This window comes from Colletotrichum destructivum, chromosome 3 (assembly GCF_034447905.1).
Source record: "Colletotrichum destructivum chromosome 3, complete sequence".
Lineage (NCBI taxonomy): Eukaryota > Fungi > Ascomycota > Sordariomycetes > Glomerellales > Glomerellaceae > Colletotrichum > Colletotrichum destructivum.
In genome coordinates, this window is record NC_085898.1 from 2,054,242 (window position 1) to 2,072,127 (window position 17,886).

Consider the following 17,886-nt stretch of genomic DNA (forward strand, 5'->3'; position numbering starts at 1 on the left):
CAGGCGTTGTGTAGGTCGATAGGTACGTAAGTAAACATACATCTAATAACGCAGGTTTTATGTTCTTTGAATTGGGGACCTAGTGTTTACGCAATGGCTCGGCATATAAGAAAAAAAGGTGCATATGTATGTTTTATGTGTATAGGGTATATCATAAACCCGGTCCCTCTTCTGACCATATGTTTGCAACATGGCCACCACCCATGTATATCCAATTCCGATGTATCGTGATAAACCGCTCTCAAAGCTGGTTTTCTCCCTAAAACGCCGCAAACAGATTATAAAGTTTAAATAAAACCAAAAAAAAAGTCACTCAGCCATACACAAGCCCAACTGGCCCTTCATCACTTAATAAGAAACACACACCCCGCCACGATGCTGAGGGTGACTGCCGTCGTGGCAAAGCCGGCAGCCACCCTATCCTTGGTCTCGATCGGTGACAGCGTAAGTATCTTGGGCTGTCCGCTCATGCCGGCATTGGCGTCGCCGACGGACGTGCCCCCCGTGTTGGCAGTCACTGGCGCCGTCTTGACGTCGGCCTTCTTCACCAGCATGTACATGGCGGCGTCAAGTGCGTTCATCTGCGCGCCGACCCCGACCATGCCGTCAAAGATGCCCTTGGGCGTCCACTGAAAGCCGCAGGCCGTTCCAGCAGGGCCGTTGTAACCCGACGCGGGGGACCCGTTGCATGCCGCGATGGCCGCTTCGGCGTTGGGCCTGAGGAGGCCCATGATGCGGTCGAACAGGTCCGGCACCACCTGTGCCGTCCCCGCCATCCACCGTATCAGGTAGCCCTTGAAACTCTGCTGGTCATTGTCACAAAGTTTGAAGGGCTCGCAGGCCTGCTCGGCCATGGCGCTGTTGTTGAAGAAAAGCCCCGTTGCCTCGGTGAGAACGCCCTCGGTGCGGGTGAGCCATTTCTTGTCCTGCGTCAAGTTGTACATGGTCGCGGCGCCATGCAGAAATATTCCGGCGTTGTAGGACCACTGGATGGTGTCAAGGTTCTTGCAGTTCTTCCCATCGTCGACCGTGGCGCCGTCGTAGATTCTGAAGTCAGGCGTGATCAGGCCGACGCTGGTCTCCCAGTCCCACACTCTTTCCGCCCAGTCTGCGTACGTCTGGTTGCCAGTGAACCGCGCCAGCCGCGCCGCGAGGTTGAAGAAGCACCCGTTCGAGATGGAGTTCTTGTAGTTGAACCCGTTGTTGAAGGTGAAAATCTGCCACCGCAGGCCTCCCCCGCACGTTTCCATGTCCCAGCGGCTGACGTATTGGTTGAACGTGGCCTGGGCGAGCGCCAGCCACTGAGGCTTGTCTTTCGGCGGATTTGGGAAGTTGTTCTCAGCCGCGCTCATCGCTGCCATCGCCCAGAAGCCCTGGTCGTCATTGCCCTCCGTTCTCGTCTGATTCCTCGGCATGAAATCGGCGTCGTCGCCGGCCTGGTGAAGTAGCGCCTGTGTCGTCACGCCGTTGTATGTTGTGTCCCCTGTCAATAACCAGTAGTCCACCATTGTGCCAAACAAGGCTCCGGCTTCCCACCCTACAATCGTGTTAGCAGGCCGGGGATGAAAGGAAGGTTGCCCACATACAAAAGTAGGGGTCCGGCAGATTTCCTGGCACATCACCCGTGTTGTTCCCCGTGTAGTACTTCAGTAGACCAAATGCAATCGTGCTCGCGCCATCCTTGATGGACTGGTCTTGGTCAAAATTGACTTTGATGGCCGCGTCTGCCAGCTGGCCCAACACGCATGCGGCACCAGTAAGCTTCAAGAGCCCCCTCATGGCTGAACGTGACCTGTGTCAAGATCTTGCAACCGGCTTGGTGACGCTGTTTTGCTGGCGGAAGACACGAGTCGAACGATGACCCCGTTGTAGATGTTGTCGTTTGATGTCTCGGACTTTGATTCCGGGGTATTAGGCCGCAGATAAATCGACTATAAAATGGTCAAGTATAACAAACTGGCTATCGTCGCCACCGAAATTCTACTAAAGATGTCGCCGGGACTATGAAGAGAAACCAAAAGCAAAATAAGAGAAGATAGAGATTTGAAACGGCAGTGTCCCAATTAAAACTCGACCAGGAGTAAAGAGCGGAATAGACTTGTAAACAAGTCGTCGTAACGATCTCGCGTTGACGAAAAGAAAGGAACGCTTCAGAGGGAACCAATGAAGCGAAGATGAAGCACACACAAAAAGAAAGTGTAGGGAAAGGAAGGGTTGGTTGAATGACGTGAAGAGAGACTAGAAAGAAGGAGAGAAGAGCGAGTGCCGCATGCCCGAGTTGGGACGACATTGTCGACCATCGAGACTGGCACGACTGGCTTCCGCCGCGTTGATCCCCGTAGTTAACGTCTCTTGAACCAGGCGCCCTGGCGTTCTTGTCGCATTGCCACGAACCCCCCCACTCCTACCATTTCTTCGTGGCGACGACTGCGCAGACACACAGCGAATCGGCAGGCGGGCAACGAGGCGAGCGAGGCAGTGCGTTTGGGAGTTGGGGACAGGTGAAACGGTTGCGGTTCGAGTTTGGCAACTTTTCCGTCTCAAGACTGGCCCGCAGACCCCTTGCGACCGCAGACGTGTAACCGGAAGCCAAGGAAGACGAGGAAACATTTTAGGCTCGTATGCCAAGTCTCTGGTGATCTGGATCTTTGAGGGACTGGAAAGAGAAGGGTTTACCCATCAACTGAGTTGAGGGCCCATCGTGGGCGTGATACTGAATGCGTGTTGGAGAGATGGAGATTCGATCGTCTTTCTCTCCCACTCGAAACTTGGAAGTTCTGTGGGCTATGATTCGACCACTTGAGCAGGCTCAGGTTTTCCATGCGAGAGAGTCACACTGGACGACGATGTATCTCGCATCTCGCATCAGCGGTGCATAATCTGATATCGCTTTGTCGCGATCGCTGTCACTGTGGAGGTTGGTTAACGTTGAGCAAAGTTGGCTGTCATGCATGGAACGCACGGCACCGGTGCAGCATGATCTGAACCCCTGGGCCTTCCAGTCTGTGCGTGCGTCTTGGAGTTGCTGCATGACTATTTCCGGTCCCTTCTGGGTGTTAGGATGGTTGTGGCGGGTATTTCTGATTCCGATCGCACTTTCCACAATACTATGTGCATCTGACATCTAAGTAACACCAGCCTCAACTATCTCTTCTGAACATCGGCGCAACAAACACGATACTGATCGACAGCGGTGAGGTCAACAACGGTTCGGAACACTTCAACCGCGGGCACTCCCCGGAGGGGGGATCCGCGAGAAGTTGCCATTCATTCGCGCCGTTTGCTTGGCGGTGAAATGCCGTCCGTACCTGAACATTCGGAAGGGAAACGACAACTCAAGCTCCAGCTTGACTCGAAAGATCGACCTCTGGGCAATACATTTAAAACAAAGCACGGGCAACGCCTTTCGCAACAATCCATCCGCTTGGTGTTTATACATACGAGTAATATGACGCGGCAAGTCGATCAGCAAGACCCCCCCGTTCCAAGACCGCTGGAAATGCCAATCACGCTAGTATCATCACGGGCTTCCCAGGTCTTCAACGTTCACGGCAACAACTCTGCTTCTATTTCGCGTAGGCGATTACTCTATCTATTACCAGAGGTTGCATCGGCCGTCCAGGCCATGGTATAAGCTTATGTCATACTTGTCCGTTTCTCGTTTCATTCATTCGTGCGCATCATCATTCCCATTTTTCCCATTCCTGAAGCAGCTTCTTGCTTTCTTCCCTCGCCCAGGGCGTCCTTTCCTGCTCCAGTTTGGCCATCCTCTTATACGTCTCCACAAACACCTTTTGCCGCTCGATTACCTTGATTTCGAGGTACTTGGGATCATTGCGGCGGCACGCCTTGTCGAAAATGGTCTTCATCCTGGTAGAATACAGTTGGCATGATGCCTCGTCGAGGCGTTGCGGCTTCACGTAAAAATTCCGCGCGATAACGTTGCCGTCTCTCAACTGAGGCGCAACCACTTCGTCAAAGCAGTCGCCGCATACGGTGAACTGGGGAAGGAACTGCATGACGTGCCAGTTTTGATCCAAAACGGCGTTGTCTTTGGAGCACTCGGCAAAAACCGATAGGCTCTCAATGTCTGTCACGAGCTTGCCGATATTGGGCGCTTGCGTCGTCGCGAGGGCGATGTCCGACGTGGTTTCCAACGCATCGAAATACATGACGAACCGCTTCCTGTCGGGGTTGAAGTGCATTGCGCAGACGCTCCGCGTAGGTTGTGCTGCGGGATGCAATGTGACAAACAATCCAATCAGATTCGGCAGAAGCCCTTCGACGGTTTTGGCGCACTCATAGCAGACGGTGAAGTCCGGCATTGTCGCCTGCGTGAACGGGTTCTTGATCGAATACCATACGCGTGTGATCCGGCGGTCTCCTGGACACGGCTGACCGCCACTGGTAACTTTGCTGGCAACGCTGGCGACTTGGTAAAATAGTCGCAAGTCTGTGAGGTGGTTCTTCAGCGTTAAGAGCCACGCAATGTGATACCATCCACATGAGCCGAAATCGCAAGCGACCGGCTTGTCCATGGGGCGAAAGAGCATGGGCATGAAGTCGTTACGGAACTCCGTGTTGAGGAACACCCCATTGTAGCAATCGGGGCAGATGTTGAAATTGTCGCATCGCGGCAGGCTAAGCCAGTCCGCCTTGCCAACGACACCTTTCGTCCGAGGGCAGTCGGGGAAATCAGGCACGCCGCCTCGGTCCACATCATGAGAGTACCGCCGGTAGCTGCCCCTCGGTCCGTCCATGATCGGTGTGCTCTTCGCCGGGTCAAACTTAGCCGGCGGCCATGTCTCTGTCGCTGGAGCCGTGATGGCGGACTGTCCCAAGTTTGGCCTTCTCTCGGGTGACCTCCTTTTCTCGGCGGGGTTCCGTGGCCCAGCCGGAGCTGGCATGGTTGGCATGACCGCTGGAACTATCACTGGATTGTTAAACGTGGACGCACGAGACCGCGAGCGCGCCCGCAAAATGGGCGGCTCAGAATCGCGCACGCCGAGGCGGCTTGTCCTTGGCAACACATCGTCCTCGGGATATGGAACACTCTTTTCTCTGACATCTCCGCTGTCCCTTGCTTCTCTTGCCACCGGAAACGTTTGCGAAGAGCGAGGTGGAGGTGGAGGCGGGATGTCGTCGGTGAACGACTTGGTTGATGCCCGAGGAAACGGCATGACTGTTTCTGATGGTGGAGGTGGACGCGATCTAGACCTGTCAGGTTGGGAAGCCCTAAGTTGCTCTGGGCTCAACAGAACATCTCGATCTTCTTGGTTGACAATTGACTTTCGTCTCCGTGCATTCGCTGCTCGGGGCGTCGCTTGCGCGTAATCACTGCTGCTGGAGCCACTATCGTCCCTTCGTCGCGGAGGGTCGCGCTTGTAAGTCGGTGTCCGCTTGGAGTCACTCTCGCGGTCACGATCCGGGCGATCATAAGGCGGTGACGGGTCCTTCTGCGGCCGTTCACCACGTGGGACCACCCGTTCGCGTTGATAACGAGAAGGCTCGACAATCCTATCGCCCGACAAGTGCCTCGGCTCCTTGGGAGGAGAGTCGACATTGGTGTTGGAGCGGCGAGCTGGCGGTGGGTTGGACGAGGTTTGACGAGCATAGTTGTCGTCAAACCTTCTGTCATCCCCGAGATTGGACCGGCTCCGTTGTGGTCGAGGTACGCCTTTGCGGCCAGTTTGGGAGTAGTCATAGTACGCCTTCTCACGACCACCCGTTGCATGCTTTATCACCTGCGGTGAAAGCAGTGTTTCCTTGGCTTGTCGGTTGTCGTTCTGGGGAGAAAAGTAATCAAACGACTTCTGCTCTACGCGAGTTGCCGACTTGGTTCGTTCGTGTTTCGGGGGGCGGGTATCTTCTTTTCCGACGCCAGTCTCGAGGGGTGGAAGATCCTGCCTGCTCTTCTTCCTCTCGAAGTCTGGCCGTTGGACACTGCTTCGGTCTTCGATCGGAGGTGAGTGATATTTCCTCCCCGTGTTCGCTTCATAGTCGCCATTGGATGCGGGTTTCGGCGTGCGCGACTCGTTGACAGGTCGCCGTTTTACATCGTCGGCGGATTCCTCGTCCTCTGTCCCACTGGCGGACTTGGGCACCAGCACGAAGCGGCGTTCGGGGTTGTGTTCGTGAACCTCCATGATGATGGGGTACTGGTCGGCGTCACCCCGTGACGGAGGCAGATCATCCGTAGATGCCGACATGAGGCTGCCGTGTTCCTTGAGAAGGGCTTCGGACTCATCTTCAACGGTCGGCGGGGGCGGGATATGTCTGGGGCGGGCAATTCTCAACGGCGAGTCGATAGTTCGTGGGACGAACGAGTCCGGTTTGGGGGCGAGTCGCAAGATGTTGGAGGTGCTCGAAGTGTGAGGAGGAACGTGAGGAGGAACAGCGGGTGCATCCGTACCAGATCTGTCACTTGTGTGAGACATGGATAAACAAAGCGTCGCTGGGAAGACAGGCTCGGGCAGGCTTACGGCTTGGGAGTCTTGGCCCTGGAAGTAGTGAAGAAGCCCGTCTGCAGGAGATCTTCAATATTGCGTGATTCGTTCATGTTCGATGTTTCGAATAGTCAGGTCAAAAGGTCACATAGAAATCAGGCAAGGTGTCGGGACTTTGAAGGCATCGTGTGCCTCGGGAGTTGGCGAGGAGGAACGCGAGGACCCCGGTCTCCCAGGAAGCTGTCACAACTTGGTGTAACGATGTAGTCTCGCTTTGCCCCAGCCAGTGTAAGAATCTCTGTCGGATGGGTCGCAGAGGCAACAGTTGTCGCAGGCGGGTAAGGCCTGTGTTGTCAATGAATCGGTGTAAGTAGCGGTGTTGCGTTGGCGAGGCCAGATCCGGTCAAGAACGAGTAGGAGTCGAGAGAAGTTCCTACTGGTCGCCAGGCGGGGGAGGCACCGAGGTTTAAGGTTGGAGATTGAAAGAGATGTAGGTACGGAAGGCCTTGACTTCCTCGTGGGAAGTCCAAAGAGTGGCTGCAAAAACAGACTACCCGAAAGTGGAAGAAGGCGTTATGTGTTCACTGTTTGGTATCGGGCGGGGAGGGGGGAAGGTGGGATGTAGGAAGCGTTGAAGATGCGGCGCAGGCGCAAGTCCTTATTTGAACATGGCCGACAGGGGGTAGAAGGAGCGTGTGGTGATGGTAGTGGTGGTGCCCCTCCATGAATGACGGGTTGCGGCGTGGATGCAGCCAGACCAATTTGTCTGTGCTGAGCACACTACCTAGGTACCGACCTAGTTGGGTGGCCCCACTAACTGGGTACCCCCGGCCGCTCGTCGTGTTTTTGTCCTGTAATCGCTACCCCAACCCAGTGCCCTTGGTGCCCCGGGCGTTCAATTGCCCATTTCACGGTCTAGTGCACCAACTAACCCGACAACAAAAACACACAGTACACAACACCTTCACCTTCCGCTAAGCCAGTGCGGTCACCGAGGTGACACCGTCCCCAATGCGCAACTCTCTGATGTTGAATTCAAGGTTCAAGGGCAAGGAAGTGTCTCTTATCACAACATATCGGCCGCTCAGACGAGGACCGAACTGTAACTCGCTGGCGGCTTTTGTTCCTCGCTGCGCCAGATACCTCGCCAGCAGACAGGCCATACCTTGGAAAGCCGACGACCGTCGTCGGCCCATCGCATTCAGGTGAATATTAGAACAACAACAACAAACACAGCTCACAAGGCTTTTCAGCTCCACTTCTTCCCGGAATGGAATGCCTCGATCCATTGTGTTGTTGACTGTGAAAGATGTAGTGTACGCGAGTCCACCGCATGCCATTACTCAATTCTTCGGGGCGGGTGGTGGCGATGAGTCGACTCGAGAGGCGGCATTTCCACCCTTTTTTAGCCCTCACTCCTCGTACTCTGGCCCTGCAAGATGATGGCAACAAGGCAACGCCCATGGTGCAACGTGCAGATGGGACATTGGGGCACCCTCCTCCTCTCAGACTCCCAGAAGTCCAAGCCTAACGTTCAAGCGTGCAGCCGGCCCAAGGCCAAAGTGCATCGAGCCGTATCCACTTTGCAGCCGGTTCTCACCTCCGGCTTGGACGCTGCATCTACTGAGAACCTGTTTAGGAAAATTGACGCTGTCGATTGGGCTCTCCATGGTCCACGAAGCACAGCATAGCACCTGTCCAGCACCTGTCCAGCACCCAAGGCCTGGTATCACGACAGGCCTGTCTGGTTTACGACTTTGCCAACATTGCCAACATTGCACGGACTGCCTTGACGAGGCCCGACATTGACCTCTGCACGCCCGTTAAAATGGAGACGAACTTCCCGTATTCTCGATTGGCGGTCTTGTTGATCAAGACACCCCACGACTAGGGCTTCGCCGCTACCATGGCTTTTCCTCAACAGCGAGACTGTGACGTTGTGCATCTGGCCGAGGGTGACAAGAGCATGCGCCACGCGGCGTGCCCGTATGCCGCTGCTTAACGGCCAGCTTATCACACCAAAAGTGGAAGGGGGCGGGCTTAGTCGACGTTGGATTTCCTGCACGGCACAACGGCAAGGAGGAGGTGCCCAAGAGTTCGCCGCATTTGCAGGCCAACGCCGACTTGCCCGTTCGATCTGCCCTGCCGTTCGAAAACAACGTGGTCGAGTCCGGATTCTGCTTGAGCTTTAGTTGGACGACCACTCACTCGATTTGCGGCAGAAGGGTGTACGGTGCTACTATCAGGTCATTTGGTCGTATCAAGCATCTTCGAAGACGACATGGAGCCGAAACGCATCGGTGTTTTCTCGTTTTGCAACTTATCGCCCAGGACCTTACGTATCCCTCCTCAAAGCTGGCGGAGGATGCAGCGGCCAGCCATGTCAGACGCCGTCCAGTTCACCCCCCACCCTACTTCAGATTCGATGAGCGCTTCTTCCCCCCTCTCCATTCAGAATGGGGTCATGCAGACGGCTAGCTGCCGCGGATGGTGGCCAACTCAAGTGCATTTCTAGAACTCCAAAAGTCTGCCGTGTGTTAGAGCTGCAGCCATCCACGCCAGCTCGTCATTGAGACTGCCATTGACTCCCTTCAGTCCCGAGGATCTGCACTCAACCAGAAAGAGCGGTGGAAAATGAAACCATTATTGCAATATCTCTCACGCCACTGCCATTTACGGTCCATTCAATATGACAGAATACCTGAGTCTCAACACGTTGAACGTCCCCGCACTTTTCGACCTAATCAATTGTGCCGAAGCTAGATGTTGTGGCCCCTGGTTTAGGTCATCAAAGCTCTTTAGACATCGCTGTGCAGTGTGTGCGTTTTTTTACTTTTTTTACTTTATTTAGCGGCTGCAAGCCTATCTTTGCCCACAGGGTCTTTTTTACTCATGATGCCTTTGGATGGCGTCAGGTCTCCCACGGTTCCACAACCTTGACCCGTCTCTCCGGGAACAGCGACCCGAGTCCAAGATGCGACTGTGCCGTCGCCTAAACTCCCACAGACCTCTCCGGCTCGTCTTGGCTGGCTAAGTGTTTCGGATAGCCGCCGACACCAACTGTGTGTGGTGGGACAACCAGAAGGAAACAGGCCAGCCTCCAGTCAGTCGTACGTGCGACGCCCTTGGAAAAGGGGATATATGTCTTCGTATCTACGAGCCCTCTTTAGCAACCCGCACCACACCCTAATACTGGGGAGGCCTGGGGTTAGGTCAGCTGGCGCGCTTGCAAAAGACGAGTCCAAGCCCGACAGCGGCCAGTCCAGTTGACAATGGCTTCGTCGGCTGTGAAGGATTGCAGATGTCGCACAACCACAACGGAAGGTCAGAAAGCTGGGCGACACTCAGCTGGCTTCAGTGTGGGTGAAGCCGCGTAACCCGAACCTGAGCGAGAAGAAGACTACCCCAAAAATGGCGACCAAGAGAATAGCCCCTCCCTGCACAGGTTCCGAGATGACTCCTCGGACCACCAGCAGACCACTAATAGCGCTGAAAATGATGGGGTTCATGAGCCAAGTGCTGTACTCGGCAGCCTTTGCCGGCGGGTTGCGGGCATCTCTGCGGCGGAGGACAATGAGCCCAATTGCCGAAGAGAAGAATATCGTGTACGCCGCCAGGCCTGGGCAATGTCAGCTTGCGATTCCGACGGGCCAAATCCGACGTGGGTCGGCTCACCAATAAACGTGACAAGCCCATTGAAGCTTCCAACAACCACATACACCACCGACAACACGCAATTAAGCAACAGGGGCAGCCTGGCATTTCCGTCAGCACAACGGCGATGTAACCAGCAAACATGCAACACTCACAGAGGCACATTTCTCCGCCAACGCCGGTTTTGAGTCCAGGACAAAAAGCACTTGATCGGGACCTTGGCCAGCCTGGGCAGAGAAGCCATGTACTCGTCCACGCAAGCAGCCTCGTCCTTCTCATGACTGCAGTGCAAATTCGCCAAGATGGCAGGGAAATATCCCCGTTGGCTTGCAACTACAACGAGTTTGGCGGTGGCGAACACGTTCGAGTTCAGGGCGCCCATTGCCGAAACAGACACTACCAGGCAGAATACAAGTCCGGCCCAGTTGCCGAGGATTCTGTTGGCAAATTCCTAAACTCGAGTCAACGTCGTGAAGGGCTTCGGCCAACTTGAGGGTTTGGATCTCACCACTGCCACGGTGCTACTTGTCCTCATGACACTCATGGGTAGACAGACGTATAGAGCAGCGTTCATCAGCATGAAGCCGATGATCACTACAATCATGGAGCCATTGATCACGATTGGCAGATCCCTCCTGGGATCCTTCATGTCTCCCAAAACAAAGCCGACCTGTACAGCCCTCAGCACTCGACCATTTCAGAGTAGAGGACGCCAGTACTCACCATTTCCCAGCCAGCGTAGCACCATAATGCCCCGAATGTGGCTGTTCCAAAGTCTCCAAGCCATTCCCAGAGACCGATTTCTCGCTGCTCGGGCGCCTGTCCAAACCAGCCATACTCGGACGACGGGACCCCCTCTCCGTGACCAAAGGCCCAGACACTACAGCCGAGAACAACGATGGCAGCAAGGGCCGCCACCTTGAGAAAGAGAAACAGGTTGGCAGCCTTGGCTCCTGCGGTTGCGCCCATGCAGTTGACAAGCGTCATGGTCACGATGCAACCGGCCGCCACCACCTTTGATATCCACGGCGACAGCGCCGCCTGGTCCGCAACGAAGGCCTCGGTGAGGTAGTCGGCGAAGATGGTTGCGATCATGGAGTTCGCGGCGGGCTTGATGATGATGCACCACACCCACGTGAACAGGAAGCCGGCGAACTCACCGTAGCATGCTCGCAGGTACTCCTGGATGCCGCCGTTGTTGGGGATGCGGAGCCCAAGCTCGATGAAGGACGCCGCGCCCGTCCACACGAGTAGACCGCCAAAAAGCCATGCCAGCAGGCCGTAGCCCGGCGCCGTGACAAACTGGCTGATCTGCGAAGGGACGCTGAAGATTCCGGAACCGATTTGGAGACTGATGACAATGGCGAGGCTGTTGAAGAGCGTGAGTTTCCGTGCGGCCACGGGGCGGCCGTCGCTGTCGTAGGACGCCGATCTGGCCACCGGCGGCCGCTGGAGAAACGGCGAGGTTTCGTCGGCGCGGGGCACGTCCGCCATCGGAAGGTAAGGGTTGATGCCCGGCTTAGTGCTGAGAGGATCGCAGCTGTGCAACTTGTGAAATGCTACCGGAATCCATGTGACTCGAAATGTTCCGCTAGAAATGCGTCTTTTTCCACGTGCGTGTGTGGCGGTTATGTGCAAGATTAAGAGTTCACATAGGCTCGGGTATAAGCAGGCTCGGATGCCGACTTTGAGAAGGTCGATTGCGACACTTATCTCTGGGGGGTTGTTTGGCGGGGGAAGGGTCTTGTTCCTCTAATGGTTTTAGTAGCTTCAGTGATTCTATTCCATTCCCTAATCGGAACATAGGAAACTTGCCAAAGCTGAGTTTGACTACGCACGGCACAACTCAACATAATATAAGAATCATCCTTACGCAGAGCTTGGGCCGGAGACAGGAGCCGATCTTAGAGACAGTAACTGTGACATGTGTGATAGTGTGCTTGCATTGTTGAGAGAGGCTGTGAGAAATGTGAAGGAATATTAATTGTAAGAAGTCCTTGTTCGACAAGTTCAAACGAATCACTTATCAGCCCTGATGGTCTAGCGGTATGATTCTCCCTTAGGGCTTTCTTCGAGACAGTTCGTATATGGGAGAGGTCCCAGGTTCGATCCCTGGTTAGGGCCCTATACTTTTGCCAGATTCAACACTAGATGCGCATAGCCTTCCTTTCTTTATCTTTTAGGGGCCCTTGCGTATGAGAACAATTTTTTTCTTCGTTTTTGCTAGGATGAAGGAGGACGCAATGCTCAATCAATGTGGAATACCCAATCAAGGTGGAACCGGCTTACCATCGCAGAATTTCTTGTCGACACTGTGGCCCAGTCGACACACGTGACCCGGCCCGGGCTTGTTCGCTAACTCGGTACGTATCTTTTAGGGTCTCCGCCCACCAAACCGTCGAGCACTCTCAGAAAAAAATCACCTTGGTGAAATTTATCGCGAAGCCAGGAAAGTGCTCAACTTCAACCCCGTCACTAACCCAGCAGCACTGAAGCCCACCGTTGACCCAGGTAAGGCTCGAAACTCCCTTGTATTCCTTGTCAGAAAAAAAAACCTTTCCCCATCCCCCAGCAAGGCGTCCCGGCGACTGAATTTCTTTCTCTTTTCCCCTTCTTTCCTTCCGTTCTCAACCTCGCCGCGCCGTCAACTAACCGCCTGTCCGTTCCTCAGGGTCAATCACGATCAACACAATGGCTTCGAGACCTACCGTCACCATCATCGGCAAGGATGGCAAGTCCTCCGGCAACACTCACACCCTGCCGGCCGTCTTCCTGAGCCCTATCCGCCCCGATATCGTCCAGGAGGTTCACAAGGGCATGGCCAAGAACAAGCGCCAGCCCTACTCCGTCAGCGAGAAGGCCGGCCACCAGACCTCTGCTGAGTCTTGGGGAACTGGTTAGTCGTCACCTCCCGACGGGTGCGAAGAGAGAATTCTTCCAGCAGGAGCGCGGGGATCGATTCGGAAATGTGGAAACGCGGACGCAAAGGGACCTCGGGCAGAAATCTCGGACGGGGGGAGTGTCCGACACACGAAAACCTGCTGGAAGAGACGATGCCGAGGGAGCGAGCGGAAGGGTTTTCCTGTTTCACCGGACTGAAATCTCTCGCGAATGCTGGAAGGAGGACAATGCCACCATTCAACGTCCATGGCGGGGAACCGTTGAAGCTGACAAGAAACACCATAGGTCGTGCTGTTGCCCGTATCCCCCGTGTCTCCGGTGGTGGTACTCACCGCGCCGGTCAGGCCGCCTTCGGTAACATGTGCCGTTCCGGTCGCATGTTCGCCCCTACCAAGACGTGGCGCAAGTGGCACGTCAAGGTCAACCAGGGCCAGAAGTGAGTCCTCCCTCTCTCTCTCATCGCGCTCCCCCACCTCTTACTAGTGGGGGGGAGTGAAAAAACACGAGGATCGTTGAGGAATGCCGCTTCTAACATGACTGCCCGCCAGGCGTTACGCTACTGTCTCTGCCATCGCCGCCTCCGGCGTTGCCCCCCTCCTCCTGGCCCGTGGTCACCAGGTCTCCAACGTCCCCGAGGTCCCCCTGGTCGTCGACTCCGCTCTCTTCGAGAACGCCGCCGTCGCCCGCACTGCCGCTGCCGTCTCTCTCCTGAAGACCGTCGGTGCCGCTGACGACGTCGAGAAGGTCAAGAAGTCCAAGAAGCTCCGCGCCGGTAAGGGCAAGCTCCGTGGCCGCCGCTTCCGCCAGCGCCGCGGTCCCTTGGTTATCTACGACCCCGAGGTCGACGGCAAGGAGCTCGTCACCGCTTTCCGCAACGTCCCCGGTGTCGAGACCTCCCCCGTCACCGCCCTCAACCTCCTCCAGCTCGCGCCCGGTGGCCACCTCGGCCGCTTCGTCGTCTGGACCTCGGCTGCCTTCAAGTCCCTGGACACCATCTACGGCACCACCACCCAGCCCTCGGCTCTGAAGAAGGACTTCCTGCTGCCCTCCAACATCGTCTCCCAGAGCGACCTGACCCGTCTGATCAACAGCTCGGAAACCCAGTCCGCCCTGAACGAGCCCAAGGGCTACGCTCTGACCCGCCGCTCTGCGGTCCAGAAGAAGAACCCCCTCAAGAACAAGCAGGTCATGCTTCGCCTGAACCCCTACGCCGCGGTATTCTCCAAGGAGGCTGCCCAGAAGAAATAAACGCGAGTTTTCCTTCTTTCTGAGCGACGGGTGGCGGTGGAACGGACGGTTCTGAAAAATGGACGGGGCTACATTTTAGCATGGTTTGTGTGCTTTGAGGCGTAATGGACAACTAGGAAACGTTGACCTCAATTCATCAATGGACAAATGATTCCCTTGAATATCAAAAACAAACAAACCGGGATGTGCTGGGGGGAGGTCCTGGCTTCCAACCTCCCTCTGGACCTCGTGACGGCTCGACCCCAACGTGAATATGACTTTTCTCTCGTTTCTGTACACTCTCAAAGTTTACGTAGTGACCGGAAAGGTAGCTACAAAAAAGTTCTTCTACATTCTTCTCCCATGGTGTCTGCTGCAAATGTGGCCGTGTGCAAGTTTGTTTGTGTGTGTACCATGTGCTCTGCCTACGTATGTCTCTCCCTCTCTCCCTGGCCTGGCTGGGTGTGGCATATGTGCTATGTGTAAAATCCGCGTTTCATCAAATTCGTTGCGTCTCTCAACATATCTCTTTGCTTAATTGTCCGAACATCGCATCTCTCAGCATCCCATAAAGGTACCCAGGTTACCGAACCCGTCCACGTCTCGGGGCGGCTGGAAGTCCCCGAGCAGATCCTCGACCTCCTCGACCTTCTTGATCCTCCAGAACCTCTGAATCGCATCGGCCAGCTTCTGCGAGCAGAGGTCCACGTTCTCCTCCGTCTCGGCGGCGAAGCACAGACGGAAATACGCCCACCCCCTCTCGGCGCGGATGGCCGGGGTGGCGCTGAAGATCAGGCCCGGGCTGACGAGCACGCGGTACGGCTCCTTGGTGGCGAGGAACATGAGCGCCGTCGACAGGCTCTCGCCGTCGAGCAACGGCACCCTCTTGCCGCCCGTCGCCATCCACAGCGGGTGCGTCTCAAGGCGGAGCTTGAGCCAGATGAACATGCCGCCGCGCGGCCAGTCGAACTCGTAGAGCTGCGTCTTGCTAACGACGCCCCAGTCGGCGTCGTCGGCGCTGCGCGGCGTCGACTGCTTCAGCTGGATGGATCCCTCGTCGAGGATCGTGCACATGCGGTTCATTCGGCGCTCGTAGACGCCGCGGAGCCCTTCGAGCCAGCGCACCCAGCCGTCCATGCGCCAGCCCTCAAACGTCTGCTTCTGACGCGAGGTGAGGGCGGCGAAGGCCGACCGCGCCGCGGCGGGCTGCTCGCCCATGATCAGCTCGGCGACGGTGGACTGAACGAAGCCCGAAGGCTGCTGTGTGGTGACCTCAGTAACTCTACGGGGTGAAGCCGTCGCGCGTCAGTTCTATTGTCCGCGATATCGAAACTTCTCCGATTCGCAAAATCGAGACGGGGAAAGGCACATTACCTCAGGAGACGCTCGATGATGGCGGGCTGCGCCGTGATCCAACCCAGTCGGCATCCGGGAGCAATCGTCTTGGAGAAAGTGTCCAGACGGATGACCCTGCCCTCGGTGTCGACGCTGAGGAACGACGGGGTCAACGAGTCGAGGAACGGATAGCCCGACGACTTGGCGGGCTTGGAAGCCGGAGGGGAGGGAGGGGTCTCAAGTCCCCGGGACTTGGCCTCGGCCACAACGGCCGAGGGGTACTGCAGGTACCAGTACGGGTCGTCCTCGACGATGATGATGTCGTACTTGCTGGCGACGGCGTAAATCTCCTTGCGGCGCTCGACCGAGAGGACGCCACTGGTCGGGTTGTGACCCATGCTACCACCCCGCCACGTGTCAGCCATGCGGTGTCTCGGAAAAGAAAAGACAAGAAGAGGAGGGAAACCCCCTGATAAGGGAAAAGGAAAAAACCTAAACTAACGTCACAGTGTATAAAAAGGACGGTCTTTTGCCGTCTCTCTCATCCCACCCCGCCAGCACCTCCTCCAGCCCGGCGACGCTCATGCCGCCCTCGTCCATCTCGACGGGGACGACCTGCACGCCTCTCGGCAGCGCCTGGGTCAGGACCTGGCTGTAGACAAAGACCTCGCACAGCATGCCGGGCCTCTCGGCAGCCGTTTGCCGGGCCGGGTCCCATGTGTCGGTCAGCAGCTCCAGGGTCTTGGAGAAGCCGTCGGTGGAGCCGCAGCTGAGGATGACCTCGGGCCCACCGAGATACGGCACGTTCGGGTGCAGGTGCTCGCGCGCGAACTGCCGGACGAAGGACCGCAGCGGCGGGTACCCCTCGGCGGTGCCATACTGCAGCGCCGTCGCGACATCGATGCGCCGGAGCGGGTCGGGGTCCGCGTCGGTCCCGGGGACGGTGACGTGCCGCGCCGCCTTGACGTCCTTTTCCTTGTCCTTGCCGGCGGCGACGGCGGTGGTGGTGCCGCCGTCGGGGATAGGGGACGGCTCCCAGCGCTCGGGCTTCGCCGCCTGCGCTTCAAGGGTATCGAACGGGAACAGGCTCGAATGCGGAAGGCCTGTGAGAGGGGGTGAAAGACGAGGGGCATGCAGTCAGCGAGTCGTGTCCTGGTAAAAAACGAAAGAAAAAAAACCCGTGCCCGAGATCGGGATTGCGAATATCATTGGGCCGTTTGGCGCGTAGAAGGCGCAATCGCAACGCGGAGCGCGAAGCACGCAACGCAAGGTGTGCATCACGGCATGTATGGCGGCATCCTGGCCACCCGCCCGCGGGCCAAGCACGACGGTGAGAACAATTCGGGTCGCCAAACCTGGAGGAAACGCCAGCGCAACCACCGGGAAGCCGCCATATCGCCGTATCAAAGGGGGGGGGGGAAGGGAAGGGGGTGTGAAACTTGTACAGATTGATTTGGAAAAGACTCACCTCCGGCCAGGTTTCCAATGCCCGGAATCTCAAAGTACTTGTAATACTCCTTCATCTTACTGGGCGTGCGGCGCTGGGTGACCGAAGAGAAGTGGTGCTCCAGGTTGAGGGGTGGCCTCTTGGACGAGTGGTCCATTGCGGCGGCAGACATGTTGGCGCGGTCGAGTAGAGGGCGGTTGGCGGTGATGGGAGAATCGTCCTTCTCTTGTGCTCTTATCAGTAGTGGTGTTGTTGAGTGTTGTCGCGTGCCTCGACGTCGATGAGGTTCGAGATTCGAGGTGAGCAGTCGGGTCGTGGGAAAGATTGGTAGTGTGATGGGGAGTTCACCGAATCAAAAACCACAACACTCAAGATTTCGACGAGGGGAAGGGAGATGTCAAGATAAGCAAAGTTGGAAAAGTACGAAAGATAGCTTGGGAATAAAGTAGACGAGGTTAAGTGACAACCATCAGTGAGTGAGTGCATGCCCACAGCCCCCCCGGTTGCCCCAGTCCAGTTCCCTCCTCCCCCCTCCCCGTGGTTTCTCGCCCCGGGATTACAAATCGTCATCCATCTTTGAGAATGGGAATACCCCGATAAGGAAGCTCAAGAACAGCTCCTCGTCGATAAGGAGGGGGTCCTGGTCGGTCGCCGACTCGCCGCGCGGTGAGAGTGGACAGGGGTTTGTGTGTCTGTGGCGTGTGTTAGCAGAAATATGGAGATGCGGGAAGCGAGTTCGGACTGTCACCGAATCCCTGGTGTCGGGGCCGCCTGTTAGTGGTCCATGATTGAGCGGCAGCGAATAGTATTTCGGCGTCGGCGTTCTAAGTCATCATCAGTGATGGGCCTGGCACTTATGCTGTGTTTCCTACTGTC

General features: G+C 56.4%; 6 protein-coding genes across 6 annotated transcripts; 2 read left to right on the forward strand and 4 right to left on the reverse strand.

Annotated features, from left to right (window-relative positions):
* Positions 1–344: 344 nt before the first annotated feature.
* Positions 345–1,779, reverse strand: CDEST_04711 (Putative glycoside hydrolase, family 76, six-hairpin glycosidase superfamily; the record flags this gene model as incomplete). Its single annotated transcript, XM_062920870.1, has 2 exons — positions 345–1,537; positions 1,587–1,779. 2 exons carry the CDS (start codon positions 1,777–1,779, stop codon positions 345–347), a joined length of 1,386 nt encoding a protein of 461 aa, XP_062776921.1.
* A 1,768-nt stretch (positions 1,780–3,547) lies between these two features.
* CDEST_04712 (uncharacterized protein) lies at positions 3,548–7,083 on the reverse strand. The gene is made up of 2 exons (XM_062920871.1): positions 6,483–7,083; positions 3,548–6,417 (listed from the first exon to the last, which is right to left on the reverse strand). The coding sequence occupies exons 1-2, from the start codon at positions 6,557–6,559 to the stop codon at positions 3,684–3,686; spliced, it is 2,811 nt and encodes a 936-aa protein (XP_062776922.1). The 5' UTR covers positions 6,560–7,083; the 3' UTR covers positions 3,548–3,683.
* Positions 7,084–7,885: 802 nt separating this feature from the next.
* On the forward strand, positions 7,886–8,337 carry CDEST_04713 (uncharacterized protein; the record flags this gene model as incomplete). Its single annotated transcript, XM_062920872.1, has 2 exons — positions 7,886–8,098; positions 8,149–8,337. The coding sequence occupies 2 exons, from the start codon at positions 7,886–7,888 to the stop codon at positions 8,335–8,337; spliced, it is 402 nt and encodes a 133-aa protein (XP_062776923.1).
* A 932-nt stretch (positions 8,338–9,269) lies between these two features.
* CDEST_04714 (Putative amino acid/polyamine transporter I) lies at positions 9,270–11,823 on the reverse strand. Its single transcript, XM_062920873.1, has 5 exons — positions 10,824–11,823; positions 10,609–10,770; positions 10,256–10,551; positions 10,122–10,201; positions 9,270–10,065 (listed from the first exon to the last, which is right to left on the reverse strand). The coding sequence occupies exons 1-5, from the start codon at positions 11,592–11,594 to the stop codon at positions 9,791–9,793; spliced, it is 1,584 nt and encodes a 527-aa protein (XP_062776924.1). The 5' UTR covers positions 11,595–11,823; the 3' UTR covers positions 9,270–9,790.
* A 604-nt stretch (positions 11,824–12,427) lies between these two features.
* CDEST_04715 (Putative large ribosomal subunit protein uL4) lies at positions 12,428–14,482 on the forward strand. The gene is made up of 4 exons (XM_062920874.1): positions 12,428–12,611; positions 12,772–12,996; positions 13,287–13,437; positions 13,550–14,482. Exons 2-4 carry the CDS (start codon positions 12,792–12,794, stop codon positions 14,247–14,249), a joined length of 1,056 nt encoding a protein of 351 aa, XP_062776925.1. The 5' UTR covers positions 12,428–12,611; positions 12,772–12,791; the 3' UTR covers positions 14,250–14,482.
* A 50-nt stretch (positions 14,483–14,532) lies between these two features.
* CDEST_04716 (Putative aminotransferase, class I/classII, pyridoxal phosphate-dependent transferase, major) lies at positions 14,533–17,468 on the reverse strand. Its single transcript, XM_062920875.1, has 4 exons — positions 17,032–17,468; positions 16,066–16,666; positions 15,603–15,962; positions 14,533–15,510 (listed from the first exon to the last, which is right to left on the reverse strand). Exons 1-4 carry the CDS (start codon positions 17,180–17,182, stop codon positions 14,787–14,789), a joined length of 1,836 nt encoding a protein of 611 aa, XP_062776926.1. The 5' UTR covers positions 17,183–17,468; the 3' UTR covers positions 14,533–14,786.
* Positions 17,469–17,886: the final 418 nt, after the last annotated feature.

Coding starts and splice junctions, on each gene's coding strand:
- CDEST_04712 (XM_062920871.1), bottom strand. CDS start 6,559: ATGAACGAATCACGCAATATTGAAGATCTCCTGCAGACGGGCTTCTTC. Junction 6,418..6,482: donor AGGGCCAAGACTCCCAAGCC/GTAAGCCTGCCC, acceptor CACAAGTGACAG/ATCTGGTACGGATGCACCCG.
- CDEST_04714 (XM_062920873.1), bottom strand. CDS start 11,594: ATGGCGGACGTGCCCCGCGCCGACGAAACCTCGCCGTTTCTCCAGCGG. Junction 10,552..10,608: donor CAAGTAGCACCGTGGCAGTG/GTGAGATCCAAA, acceptor ACTCGAGTTTAG/GAATTTGCCAACAGAATCCT. Junction 10,202..10,255: donor TGGCGGAGAAATGTGCCTCT/GTGAGTGTTGCA, acceptor CGGAAATGCCAG/GCTGCCCCTGTTGCTTAATT.
- CDEST_04715 (XM_062920874.1), top strand. CDS start 12,792: ATGGCTTCGAGACCTACCGTCACCATCATCGGCAAGGATGGCAAGTCC. Junction 12,997..13,286: donor TGCTGAGTCTTGGGGAACTG/GTTAGTCGTCAC, acceptor GAAACACCATAG/GTCGTGCTGTTGCCCGTATC. Junction 13,438..13,549: donor AAGGTCAACCAGGGCCAGAA/GTGAGTCCTCCC, acceptor ACTGCCCGCCAG/GCGTTACGCTACTGTCTCTG.
- CDEST_04716 (XM_062920875.1), bottom strand. CDS start 17,182: ATGTCTGCCGCCGCAATGGACCACTCGTCCAAGAGGCCACCCCTCAAC. Junction 15,963..16,065: donor TCCTTTTTATACACTGTGAC/GTTAGTTTAGGT, acceptor GCGGGGTGGTAG/CATGGGTCACAACCCGACCA. Junction 15,511..15,602: donor ATCATCGAGCGTCTCCTGAG/GTAATGTGCCTT, acceptor TTCACCCCGTAG/AGTTACTGAGGTCACCACAC.